Source organism: Coloeus monedula (genome assembly GCF_965178545.1).
Source record: "Coloeus monedula genome assembly, chromosome: 5".
Lineage (NCBI taxonomy): Eukaryota > Metazoa > Chordata > Aves > Passeriformes > Corvidae > Coloeus > Coloeus monedula.
The window spans coordinates 49,266,038-49,280,238 of NC_138785.1; the positions used below are offsets into that span (position 1 = coordinate 49,266,038).

At 38.7% G+C, this 14,201-nt stretch overlaps 1 protein-coding gene across 1 annotated transcript in view; it reads right to left on the reverse strand.

Moving 5' to 3' along the window:
- The window catches only part of ATP10D (ATPase phospholipid transporting 10D (putative)), a gene marked incomplete at both ends in the record, with an annotated part of 30,515 nt that overhangs the window by 9,451 nt on the left and 6,863 nt on the right, over positions 1-14,201 (reverse strand). Inside the window, 11 exons of the mRNA XM_082281992.1 lie at positions 49-125; positions 712-1,021; positions 2,926-3,110; positions 4,256-4,382; positions 5,258-5,364; positions 5,530-6,145; positions 8,110-8,298; positions 8,963-9,198; positions 12,548-12,800; positions 12,945-13,072; positions 13,887-14,018. Coding sequence (XP_082138118.1) covers positions 49-125; positions 712-1,021; positions 2,926-3,110; positions 4,256-4,382; positions 5,258-5,364; positions 5,530-6,145; positions 8,110-8,298; positions 8,963-9,198; positions 12,548-12,800; positions 12,945-13,072; positions 13,887-14,018 — 2,360 coding nt within the window. The remainder of the gene's footprint in view (positions 1-48; positions 126-711; positions 1,022-2,925; positions 3,111-4,255; positions 4,383-5,257; positions 5,365-5,529; positions 6,146-8,109; positions 8,299-8,962; positions 9,199-12,547; positions 12,801-12,944; positions 13,073-13,886; positions 14,019-14,201) is intronic.

Sequence of the window (14,201 nt, forward strand, 5' to 3'; positions counted from 1 at the left end):
TTTAAAATGGAACCTGACGTCATTTGCAGCTGTCTTTGGATACACTACCTGCATGCCTTCTTGGCCTGCTATTCCCACACCAGTGTCAGCCACCTGGATCATACTGACATCATTGGCACCATCACCTACAGAGGAAAGAGGAAAAATCAAAACTAGTTTTTCTGGCTATCACATTGCTATGGAGGTGGCAGGAAAAGACAAACATCAAACAGCAGAGAATTCAGAGAAATACATTTTTATGGCCAACATTGGAGCCTGTGGAAAACCCTAAGGAAAACAGGATTAATAAGTGGAAGGCCCAACCACACTGAGCATTGTTCTCCAAATAGATAATGGCTGTTCCTTCTGTCAGAATTTAGCTGGCATGCTGCACCAGAAAATATGGGTGCTTTAAATCACAGCCACTCATCTCCCCTCTGCCTCCTTACTTTGGGGGCTTGTGATGGCAAGAAAAATGCTCTTACTTGCTGCTTTGCACGTTATATAACACAGTATGACTGATGTTGTTCTTATTGCTTTATATTGACGCAAGTTTATGGGCTAAATTTGCTACTTCAGAAGACAAACATCATCTTATGTCAGAGACGACTACAATTCAAAGGATTATCTTGCTCATACAATAAATTTTGTGACAGACTTTAACAAAATACACATGAGAAGAAACTGGCTTCTACTTCTTTTCAGAGAAAGGAGGATAACCATAGGACTCACCTACAGCTAATGTCATTGCCTTCAGCTTACTTCGCACCAGTTTGACCAGGACACTCTTCTGCAGTGGTGTGGCTTGGCAACAGACTACAGCCCGACATTTTTCTGTGAGTTCCAAGAAAATATTCTGTAGGCTGTCATGAAGGACATGTTCTAAATTCCTTCCATCAATAACCAGGCCTGCATTGAAACCTTGAGCTTGGGTGGAGGGACTTGCAGAGACATTTCCAAGTTTCTCACTGTTTATTTTTTTGACAGGAGCATTCTTCTGGATCTCCTCTAAAATTTTGCTCATTACCAAGGCACAGGCATCCTAATTAAAGACAAGAGAAAGACATCTTATGCAATACTGTTTGTATTCTGGCTTCCTTTTCAATTCATTAAATATTTAAGGGAAAACCAGCAAATGCTGTCCTTTTATTTTGACAGGCTCAGACATGAGGCTGAATACCCCTTTAAAATCACAAAGGATGAAGTCTGTTGTTAAAAAGTGTTTGTGATAAACTTTGCTTAAGCAGATTTACTTGGGTATTGCATTAGGAGAAGGGAGAAAAACCTATGCAATCAGAAAACCTTCACAGACTAGTGGGAAAAGCAACCATTAAGCATTCTGTAATATAAATACAGCTTTGACAGAAAACCTTTGCTCTCTATGTTTCTTTTGTCTGGCATGCAAAGCCAAAAGTGCACTTCATATCACATTACAGGTGAGCTGCAATGAATTACTGAAGAACTGGCCTTGTGGAATGTTTTACCTTATCAGAATCAATATAAGATGCTCAAAAAATTCGTGCGCTCTCTCTCTCTCTCTATGTATATAAAGCACATAGAACATAGAAGAAAATGCATCTTCTTAAATCTTCTCATCATTTTACTTTGAAATGCAACAGTATCAAATCCTAGTTTTTATTTCTAAGCCCAGTTAGAGGGAGGAAGAGCACAAAGGGGCAAAAGGGGCTTTGTTCTCATTGTCAAGCAAGACACTAATTTCCCAGCAGAATAAAAGGAAAAGTGTTGGCACAAATCAAACTCCAAGCTTTCCTCAAACACAACTGGACTAAAAATCCTTTCTTTTTTGACTTTATTTTCCCCACAGTTACTTCTTGCCACACTATCTTTTATGGCATATACAAATACAAGAAATGTATTATATGCTCTTAAGATACATGTATAATATGTTAAGATAATGTATAAGATAATGATAATGTATAATATGTTCTTAAGATACATCTAATCAGAAGAAAAAATAAAAATGAAAGGTATTAGAACAATCATCTAATCCTTTAGAGAGTCTCAGATTTCATGTCTGCTCTGAGAAGAGACATGTCATACATTGGCTTTACCAGTAACTTCTTTCTTAAGCAATCCAAAATTGATAAAAAACAATTGAAAAACAGCTGGTTTTAAGCATTCACAACAGGACACAGAGATCAAGTAGGATTAAACTTGCCATCCAAACCAGCATTTTTAACGACTTTTTAATCACATGACTCAACTGGGTTGTGGGGAGAATAAAAATTATTGAGAGGTTACTTTTTCAAATTGTGTGCAATATACTTCAAGGAGACAATTCCTTGTATATTTATACAAGACAATGAGGGTTGAAGGAATATATTACAAAAAGCAACCTAAAGCTTAATTCAATAGAATTTGCATGACAATAATTCATACATTAATTATATGCTGTAACTCACAGCTGTTGGAAATCCCAGAATCATACAATTGCTTGGGTTGAAAAAGACTTTTAAGATCCTCCAGTCCAACCACAAACCTAACACCGCCAAGTCTGCCACCAAACCATGTTCCTCAGCAGCACATCTACATATCTTTTGAACACATCCAGGGATGGTGACTCAATCAATTCCCTGGGAAGCCTGTTCCAATAATTGACAACACTTTTGGTGAAGAAACTTTTCCTAATATCCAATCTAAACCTTCCCTGGCCCAACCTGAAGCCCTGTCAACTCGTTAACTTACCACAGAGAGAAATTAAGAAGTCTGTTCAATTAAAATAATTAATCATAATGTAGGGACTGAATATAAAGAAACAGACTTTATTTACATAGAAAGGATTTCGTATTTTACCCCCAAGGAAGGAAAATACAGAAAAGGAAATGTTCTTTGGCTTCCCAACCAAACAACATTTGCTTTTCTGTATTGTCCTGTGGAATAGCCTTACTGAATTTTTCAGCAAAGAAAATCTACTTTTCTACTCACCCTACTCCGTGATTTAAGAGCAAAGATTTTGTCCTCCGGTTCCAGCAGTTTACAAGCATAGGCAATGTTGACAGCTGTCTCTCTCTTGTCACCTGTCAACATCCATATTTTTATTCCAGCTTTCCGTAATGCTTGTATTGTGTCTGGAACACCCTCCTGCAGGCGATCTTCAATGCCAGTGGCACCTTAATTTAGACAAGCAGAAGGATTAGTGCTGCTGTATTTCCAAAAACAAAATGCTCCAAGAGTGACAGGACGAGTTGGTTTTCTATCTGTACCCACATCCCAAAACAGACATGCTACCATGGCATGCTTGGAAAGCAGTCACCTTGGTAGTATGAAGCCATTTAACCTCCTGATTTTCACTTCTATTTAACGTTAGGGCCAACCCATATTGCTTATTGCCACACCAGCCTGCAGGACAGCAGGTCTCCAAAGCAGCTTGACTTGTCTCTGTTGGCTTTAGTGGCAAAGGGTACCTGTATATCCTTAAAACAGCATCAGTTTGCAGCACTGCTCTGGCTTCTCTCCAGAAACTGAAGCCAGTAATCTCAGAATTCCTTTAGTACCAAGGTTTATGGCATTTGCACTAAGCAGATATGACACAAAATGAAGGAAGTAGCACCCTTCTACACAATTGGATCTGTCTCTCTTCAGCTTCTAGCATGAGCTGCCTTTACCACCATAGCTAGATCTTTGCACTTCGTTTTCCAAATGTTATTCGCTGGGCAGTTCTCTAAAGTGATCATCCCAGCCTGCCTGCAGTTTACCTTTCACACACCTACACCAAACATTTTTTGTTTCATTTCTGCACAGCTGAATTACCTTCAGAGGAATAGCTCCTTCAGAAGCATACCTAACTTCTTATCTCCACGTTTTTGCAGGAGAACACAGCACAAGTACACTGGCTGTGCCATGAATGCAACAGTGATGGAAAAAATGCCCAGAAATGGGGTATCTCTGAATATTTGCACAGGCAGGCCTCAGACTTGCTACTATCATTTCATGTGCTTGTGATAATGACATTTAAAAACTCTAGTGAAGACAGAAAAATACCCAATAATAACAATAAAAAAAAAAACCAAACTAGCAGATTTTTACAAACAACAGAAGAGCACCATCTGTCTTCAGTGTGCTTTACAACTAGTACAAACTTAGCAGTGAGATTCATGAAAATTCAGGAGTGACAATAAATCAATAAATTCTAAGTCTGCACAAAGCTATGTGTTACACATATTGAGATATTGAGATTAGCACAGCTCTCTGCAAGCAAATTCCAATTATGAACATCACAGGCAGTCTCCCGGGAGTTACAGTATCTTCTACCTACCAAGCAAAGTTAGTTCGGTCTCAAGCCTCATGGCAGATTCAAGCAGCAGGTCCTCCCTATTGTCAATACTGGTTTCTGCTAAAAAACGATGATTTAACCACTCTGCATATTCTGCATCACTCATCACCTACACAGAGAGAGAAAACATACAGCATGTATCTATACTGGCTTTTCAACAGTGCACCAGAAGTGTCCTCACAGTTACTTCTGCTGAACATCCTGAACCCAGATCCACATCCACATCCTGAACCCAGAAGTGCAGCCCCTGGCAGTGCATTACTTACCCGCTCCAGGATGTCCATGGATTTAGTAAAATGGTCAAAGTGTTAGATTACTTTGCCAGGCTACTCATTGGCACCCTGCAGGTTGCTGGGGCTGCTTGACAGATTTAGACAGAAGGCAGGCAGGGCAGTGGGCACAGTGCACTCTCCCTACTGCTCCCCACCTGCAGCACTGACACTGCTGTGGAACCACTGCACAGCTGGGTACAGCTCGATGGTTGTCCAGCTACACAGCTCTTTGCTCATATCAATCCCTATGGAATTTTACTTCTGAGCAGCTTTGAATTTAAAACAGAATCTCAAAACATCACTTCACTTGTGCATCCACAGCTTGTAACACTGCAAACTGTATGTGAAACCAAATAAAACAGGTGTGACTTAATTTGTTTTCTGTGTCTGGAATTCCACCCAGGCTAAGATTCACGCAAGGAGACCTGCTTATGACTCCTAAAGAAAAATCTGGCTATTTGACAATCCCTATTTTAGAATTAGGATGTTAAGATGCTTGGCATCCTAAACTGACAACAATGACAATCTAACAGATGTCAGGAATTGATCTGGGTTTTCTTAAAAATTCCTCCTAAAAGAACATCAGGATAAACAAAATGTGGCAATAGAAGAATCTGTTTAGAAGACATAATGTTTGCTCCATTGGTGATGCCACTGAGGCTGGTCACAGACTGCAAATATGCTTCAAAATTAAAGGTACTAAAAGGAATACCTTCTTAGCAATACACAGAGTGCGCAGTCCTTTTCTGGCATAGTCATCCAAGTGCTGCTGAGTTCTCCCTTTAATCTTCTCTTCAATCTCAGAATTATTAGTATGTACTATCACACAAAAAAAAGAGAAAGCAAATCAAACATGAATGTTTAGGCTAAATTCAGTGGAAAATTTTGAAGGTCTATATAAATTCTTAAAATAGCAAAATCTTAAAACTTTTTATTGTTAAAGAATGACAAGGGCAAGCAAAGAATTACAAGCTCTTTCGATACCTTTAGATGCAGTTCTCAACAAATCCATCATGACTGAGTCTGCACCTTTCGTGTACACCACCACTTGGTTGGAGACTGGATGCCGAACCACCACCGACATCCTTTTCCGCAGTGAATCAAAAGGCAGGATATGCAGAAGCTGAAACGTTAAAGACCCCAGACCTGCAAAGTCCACAGTTACTTGATCTGGAGTCCTAGACTGTAAAACACATTTATAAGCCCTAGCAGCATGAACCAAGGCAGCTTCATCTGGACTCTCAGCTTCATAACATAGTTTTGGTAAGGGAGATAATTCAATAGAGGACACAGCACTGTTGGGTTCACCACCAGCAGCTACATTCACTAGATGTAGTTCTTGAGGCACTTGAGAATTTTCTGGGCTGTCAGTATTGCGAGGTTCAGAAACCCTTTGAGCAGCTCCATCCAAAGTAGGTGAAGCCAGTTTCATTCTGAAAATAGACAGTTTTCTCACAAAACTATTGGGGCTTTCAGATGATGACTCCTTTACACTTGGAAGTGGGGAAGAACTTAGTCTCCAGACTGAAAACCTCTGGAACATTTGCCTGATTTCCTCAAGTGATTTAATAGGCATCCTACCCAGCGAAGAGAGTCTCATCTGGAACAGAATAGTTAGAGAAAGTATTGATGTTAAACTGCTCCTATTTTATTATATTAAGGAAGGATACCCTACAAAGTAGGTATGTTTTGTAATGAAAGTAGTATTTTAGAATTTACCATGGGTTTGACTGCCTGCATTAAAGATGGCCAGCTTAAGTAAACATGTAATCATATAAGTACAGTAAACAGACTCTATAAGCTGTAAAAGTACTTCAGGTCTGAAAATGGGATGTGTTTCAAGTTTGATACATAACTCCATGCAATACTTCTTTTCAGAACTTTCAGTAATGCACAGAGTTAGTATGACATTGTCACTTTTAGAAGTTGTGGCAAATTGAACTAAACACTTTAATCCTTGTTCTGAATTAGCAAAATCCTTGTGAAGAATAAACCAATCCCCTCACACTAACTAGCTACAAGAACTGCTAAACATACAGTACCTGATCAATAGTTTTTAGTGTTTTAAATTAAAAAACAGTTCCCCTGTGATCAAAGTTATAAAATAATTGGCTTCCTGTTACTCCGAACAGCTAGGGAGGTAACAGCTTAAAAAGTAAGGCAAGGCTGACATTCCTTTCTCACTGCTGGCGAGGAGCTAAGAATGAGTTACCAGGAAGCATGTTCTCTTTTGCCACTGAAAAGCAAAAAGTAGGGACAAACTCTGGTTCAGTTCTTCCACAGTTCCAGAAAGCTGCAGTGTGTCTCCATTCAACATCATGGAAACAGAGACTAGGAACATCCTTTCATTGCCTCTTCCTATGGCAACACTGAAATCTCCTGTTGCCTTGTGTTCTTTCCTGTCATTCCCTAATCATGAACTCAGAAACCTCATTCCTAGTGACCTGGAGGGTAGAAGTACCCTGCTGGCAAGTTATTCACAAATATTATTCTCAAAAAACCAAGACTCTCACCTGTATATTTTTCTCCATCACATTTAATGAATAGGTAACTATTGACTATGACCTCATCTGCCTCATCCACATATGGACCTCTAGGCTGCCTACTACACTTTCTGGGAATGCTTGGAAGCACACTAAAATACCAGGCTTATTTATACATAGGAGGTACTTCATACCCCACAGGATATGTTTTGTGAATGTCTCCAGGTATGGTTGTAGGTTTACTACCTAGACAGACACCAAAATCTAGTTCTGCACATGCCACCAATTTTTTTTCCAAAAAAAAGTCAACAAATGGAAATCACCAGGTAATGAGGGAAAGAAATCAAAGCTGAACTTGGGAATAATCCTGGAACACAGTCAAAACTGGCAAAAAATGGGGTTATGAAAATCCTACACTGAAAAAACCAAAGGATTTGAAAAAAAAGTAGTATTTTTTTAAAAAGTTAGTTGTGCACTGAAAACAGCTACTAAACCAGGGCAGCCTAGAAAAATGCACTGTTAATTCATGGTGAGACAACTTTATGTCATACTGCAAAGCAATTTTTCTTCAGACTAATACACACATAAGACTTTATCTTCCATACTTTTGCCGAATCCTATTTGAATAGTCAGGGAACGTGTAAGAGCATTCTCAGTTTCAATATTCTGGGAATCTTCAGCCATTATTCTTATTTTTCAGCCAACAATAACCTATGTGTAAAGGTAACCTGAGTGTTAATGTATTCTTATAGGAAGTTGTACCCATATCTAAAAAAACCCCCATAACTAGAATATGGAAAAAAATTACAACTGCAATTTGATCTCAAAATTTCTCTTGTAAAAGTTACAAATGGTCAGAGAAACAAAAATATTGAAGCCAATTTATCAGCATTGTTTTATTCATTAACTCATTGCATTCCAAGTTTTACAGTAATTCCCTTCTTTCTAATAGATCAAACCAGCAGAGGTGAAAAGGATAATTTTTAAAATGTCAGTTAACTGTATTTTTCTTTCTGTAATTGAACCACAAGGACATTGGTTATTTGCAAATATGGCCAAATAGCCAAAAGCAAGATCTTACCTTCTGACGTGGCTGATTGGGACCTGAAACTACAACGGTATTACAGATTGCCAGAGCAAGAAAGAAGTCAGTGATATACATTGTCTCCAAAGATAACTTGCTGCTAGCTTCTTCTGATCGATGATAGGAATGAAAAGAAATTTGACTGAACTTCTCCAGCAGCTGTGTGTCTGGTACAACATCTGTTTCCTATTATGAAATGAACAAAACTGTCCATCAGGTTATAAACTTAGTCTCTGGAGGTTAAATCATTTACAGATGACCGAAGTGTAGAAGCTCATACAGCTTCCCTCCTGTGCTGAGTTGGTTATACCAGGAAACTGAGGAACACTCTGGAATCTTCACTGCCTTGTGTTAGTCCATTGAAAATGGCAAACTTCCTGCCCAAACAGGTAAACACCTAAAGGCTTAGTTCACAGACACTTCAACAGAGATTAAGTATGACGAATGGTATTTAGATACCTTCAGGTACAAAAGCAGAGTTTTTTCCTCTCATTCTCAACTTCAAATAAATATTGACCATCTAGATACTTCCTATTAAAACCAAAAGAAGATGCTAGAAACCTCTTAAAACAAAGAACAAACTGTTAGTAAGATGAAGTTGGTCATTTCATTTGAAGTGATCATGGATGCAGAACAGCAAGAGCCAAAGTATACACTACATGAAACAACAGGCATCTCCAATGTCAATTGCAAATGGGATGCAACCAAGCCATCATGAGACCTCTGATTTTGGTGGAAGAGAGAAGGGATTTCTTAAAATGACAAGCAATCTGATCAAATGAGGGTAAAAAGAGATATCCTCATGAGTCACTTCAGAAATTTAGCATCAAATCCAACAGCTTCTACTCACAATGGGACTGCTGAAAGCCATGTGTCCTGAGTGGGGAATGCCACCTGCTTCATCTTGCCTTTTGAATGCAGAGTAACTACCAGACAACTGATTCAAAGACTTTCTGTTCAAAGGTTCACACACAGCTCTGCAGTTGTGCCCCTGACATTTTGATGTACAGGTTGAAGAGCCACACTGACAATCAGCTGAATCCTCATCATCTGAATCCATCTCTTGATAGGATTCCAACCTCTTTGCTAAGGAGAGAGAAACAAAATTATTGTTCCATGAGCAAAAAGAAACATGTCCAAAACACTGCCTAAAGTAAGGAATTTGTTATATAGTTAAGAATAATCCACCATTTATTAAACCTGTAACAAGCCACCACATTGTCTTCTTGTTTGAGCAGCATTCTACTGGACTGAATCCAGAAGAGGGAGCAAGAATGATCAGAGCTCTAGATTAACATGAGTCACGTGGATACAGTAATATAAGCTGGAGTTACACAGCCTCCAGAAGGGCACACTGATGGGAGTCAAATGCATGTTCAAGTGAAGGGAAATTGCATAGAGATAGGAAATAGCCTGTTTTCTGTGCACACTATGGCTATCAGAAGACACAATGGCCCCATATTATGGCAAGATGGACGCAGACTAGGTATCAACAGAAACTTGTCAGAGACGATGTGACATATTAGAATGGAATGCCTGAGAAAGCAGTGAATTGGACTTTACTGGAGGTCCTGAAGAAATGAAACAAAAAATTTCATAAAGAATAATAGCAACAATTCTGCTTCTGGTGAGAAAAATGGGACCAGACTTCTTGATGTGTTTTCTAGCCTAGTTATGTTATGATGGATCAGAATTGTATGTCAGGGGATTGACAAATACAGCTGCTAGCAGGAACTCATTGAAACGGTGTTTATTGTTTTGGTATTGGACACCCTCTCACAAACAGATACACATTTTGTGACTTTTTAATTGAAAAGCAGGTTTCAATAATAAAACTTTGTCTGGACATTTGTAACACCTCTGCACCACAGATATAAATGTAGTTCTGTTCCGACCCAAAAATCAGTGGCGTAAAGAACCTCTGTAGCAAATGGAAACACCCCTATGCTACCATGGTCTTGATTAAGAACATATTCAAGTGTTTGCACTGGAGTTCTGAGAGTGTTTGACCATACGCCAGAAGTTGAAATCTTAATCTGGAAAGAACTGGAACTATGTACACTATTCAGCTTTCAAGTTTTACTTCTCACTGTGAAAATGGCATTCCATGAGCATACCCTAGCACTTCAGTGCCTAAAATCCACAGACAGCATGGAAAAACTGTTCTGAGAGCTGTGCATTGCCTATTTATTTCATTAAAGTGTGAATACAAACACTGGCATCCTAGCAAAAAACCAATGTTAATATACAGACAGGTCCAGCAACACCATTAATTCCCTACTTCTTTCTTATTTCAGGTGGTACCTACTGTACAGGAAAGAAGTGAAAAGAGGGATATCATTCTGTTTTATGCAAACAGAAAACCTATCCACAGGTCAGACCCCAGCTCTGTCACTCTAAATGAGAGGGAAATATGTTTATTATGTCACTACTGAGTCCCGTATTTTCTGCTGTCTTCTCTTTCTGTCCCCCATCCTGCCATTTTGATGAGTCCAAGGAAACAGAAAGACCAGAGCTTACACCTTCCTTGGCAGGCCATCTTCCTGATATCAACATGGTATTAGTAACATAGCTCCTTTAAAAAACAGGTAAGTGGGAACATAACAGATTGTGGCTCTCCACAACTACCAACTACAAAATCCCACGAGGCATTGATACCTTTTACTGGAAAGCAGCCCCAGTGACTTAGTATGTGTTTGTAGAGGCAGGTTTGGACAACACATGTCCACTCTGCTCTGCTTCCAGGCTGCTGAGAAGCTGCATGCTCTGTCTGAAGTAACACAGGGCACCTCTTACAACACCACACTACTCTACTGCCATGGTTCAAGAGGCACACATTACTTTAGACAGAACACTGCATGGGAGCATCTATGGAGGATTATACTGAATCACAGGCATCCCTTTACCCTGGGCAATAAAGATATAAACACAGAAATATATGTTCAGATTAGGCAGCTTCTATGTAAAAGACTGTACTGTGTTGCACTGCAACTCTTACCCTATGTAGCATGTCTGTGCATCTGAACAAATACAAACCAAGGCTAAAAACCAGGACCTCTGAAGTTTTTCAAACTAATTTGGTAGGAAGAAACACATGTTTGCTCTCCAGGGAAAAGACAGGGCACAGGAGGAAGTAATTATGTACATAATTAACACACTAATAATTTTGGAAGATAACTTTATGTGAACTACTAGCAGAAGCATGCGTAGACATACATTCCCTGGCACACTGAGACCTGAATCAGCCGCAGCTGCATCACTCACACTGCTCTTTGGTTTCTTTTCTGAAAGTTTTCTTTGCTTTAGGAAATGCTCTGAAAATATAATCTGCTTTTTATTTAAGTTGTTCATTCACCTAGTTCAAAACTTATAAACTTTTTTCCTCACTTTGCTGTTGTCATCCTTCCCAGTACAATTATGCAAATCCAAAGAAGCATCTGGAAATCCGCACCGTAACACTTACAAAACATGTGCAGAAATTGCTGTAAAATTTGTCTGTAAAATCTGGTCCTGTGACACAACAAAAGAAGGGCTGAACTGATTCATTGCTGTAGCCAGCAGGGTGTGCCTTTCGCTTGCAGTTGTCAGCAATTCTATCTGGCAGCAAACCCATCAAAACCATGGAAGGCTTACTACACATCTGTGCCTCACATACCCACCCATCACCTTTGATCTCATGCTCACCAGCAAAAGAACAAATGTCTGCAGGCACTAGTACATACACATGGTAACTGTAATAAATACTTTGTGGTTTTACATAATTAATAAAATAGCTAATTAAATCATTCATGTCACTCTGCCCAATTTTCTCTTGTGTCTGAAGCTGTATCTTCTCCTGTCTCCCAGAAGACTTCAAGCTGGCTCTCATGAATTATATACTGAAAGATCCTACACTTTTAGACAGTAACACAGTAACTATTCATTAACACTGCTTGTTGACTTTTTGGCTAATAATGAACAGCTGTGTAAGATCTACGTAAGACTACAACAGTCATTTTCGATGAAGGTACTTACCCTTGCAGTATTAACACACACATGGACACACATCTGATTACTCGTACCTTAAAATTACTGTTAAGTAATGTATTAATACTGTTAAGCATGTATTTAATTTGGGTTACTATAGTCTCAAGAGCAAAAGTATGTTGAAGTGGAGTCTTAACATATACTACATAAAGGTGGTACACTGCTAGGACAGTCAACAGGATGTTTAAACCTTAGAATGCTAGGTAAGCATTGGCACACTAGTTGGAGAAAAAAAAAATAGAGGAAAGAGTAGATGGGCAATTTTTCAGTGTTCTGGGTTCTGAATATTCCACGGAGAGAAACAAAACAGAGTAGGCATGACTTCTCCCACAATGAGTAAAGAATATTTAGTTCATGGTATCAAATATGTTGGAAAAATGATCCAGGTGAACAAAGGTTTGTGTCTTACCATTTTCCTCATGGCAATACTCCTGTCCTGCAATGCTGCACCTCCGAAAAACCATCTTATTTTCAGTGAGGGTTCCAGTCTTGTCCGAGAAAATGTACTGAATCTGGCCAAGGTCTTCAGCAATATTTAGTGCTCGACACTGAATAGTTGAGTCTGTTTTCTCATGGTAAAAATCAATGTCATTCTGTATTAAATAAATTTGTCCCAATTTGACAATTTCAATCGAAACATAGAGAGAAATTGGGATCAAGACCTACCAAAATAAAACACAGGGATTAAATAAAACTGAAGTCTTTGGCCAGTTACAAACACAAAGTAGCTCTATTGAAGCCGAAGAGTTACTTCAAGGGTACAAATGAGATCAGAATTTGACCCATGTTCAAAGCAGACCAGTTACCTGTAATAAAATTATCATCGTCCAGAACATATAGAAGCCTGCTAACACTGGATGACTCGATTTCCCATCTGGCTTGGGGATGTTAAAAAACGGTATTTCCGAATACCTACTTAACCAAATTGCATGACCTTGAAAACAAGATAAAGTCAGTCAGTTTTATGTAAAATGTATCACAGCTCAGGGTTATTGTGTTAGTTGTTACAGTCTGCAGTTCTTTCTAAGCTTTTAAACCACAATTTTATCTCTTGGGGCTTTTTCCCAACAGGAGTCTCAAGTGTCAATACACACATGAATAAACACATTACATGCATTCTATCAAGAGCATCCATACAGCATATCTCAGAAATAAAGAAATATTAACTACACTTCACAAACATTTTTTTCCCTCCAAAAAAAACAAACCCTCTGGCAATTAATCGTGTTATCCTTGCCTCTCCAGGTTTTAGTCTACCTGCAAACACATCATCTTGTTATCATTTTTAAGTGCAGTCTGAAGAAGTTTTATTAAACATATTTTAAACACCTTTATGATGTTGGAAAAGTTAGTCTGTTTAGATTTACTCGAGCTAATCACTTAATCAACCCCTAAAATAATCAAGTCGGTACAACTCTAGTCACACTAGGTCTCTTACCTCGATGTGCACATGCGTCTCATGTTACCTGAAAAATCCTAAGAGAAAGTAGGAGTTTTGCAGAACAGATAGTGAGAAAAAAGAGAAATCTAATGAAGAAACAGGCTCTAGATGCAAAAACTTGCATCAGGAACACACTTTTTAACCACACTCCAGATCAAACATGATAACTGCAACCTTACAGCACTCCCAACTTTCAGGGAATTACACGTGGATAAAGACTGACAGAATGAATTAGCCCCAAAATAAAATACTTCCCATTGTAGGCTGAGAGAGGAAAATAGCAGGAATTTGAGCGATTCTCACCTACCTATTGCACCAGTTAAACACATTAAAAGTAGAAGCAGAACACACCAAAGAATATCAGTGTTCACTTTCCTTTCCAATTTACTGCGCTTGTAATGAGGGCCGCTGTTATTCAGCATGGCTTTGGTTTCATGACCTGCAACCAAAAAAGAGGTTAAATTCTTAAATAACAAGTATCAGAACTGACAAGTGCTTTATATTTCTAAAGCTTTGGGAAACAGAATATTTCTATTAAGTAATATTTGAACAGCCATTATAAATATGAGGAAATTAGATTCTCCTACAGTACATGTATTCTGTCCTAAAGAAAACTGAACAA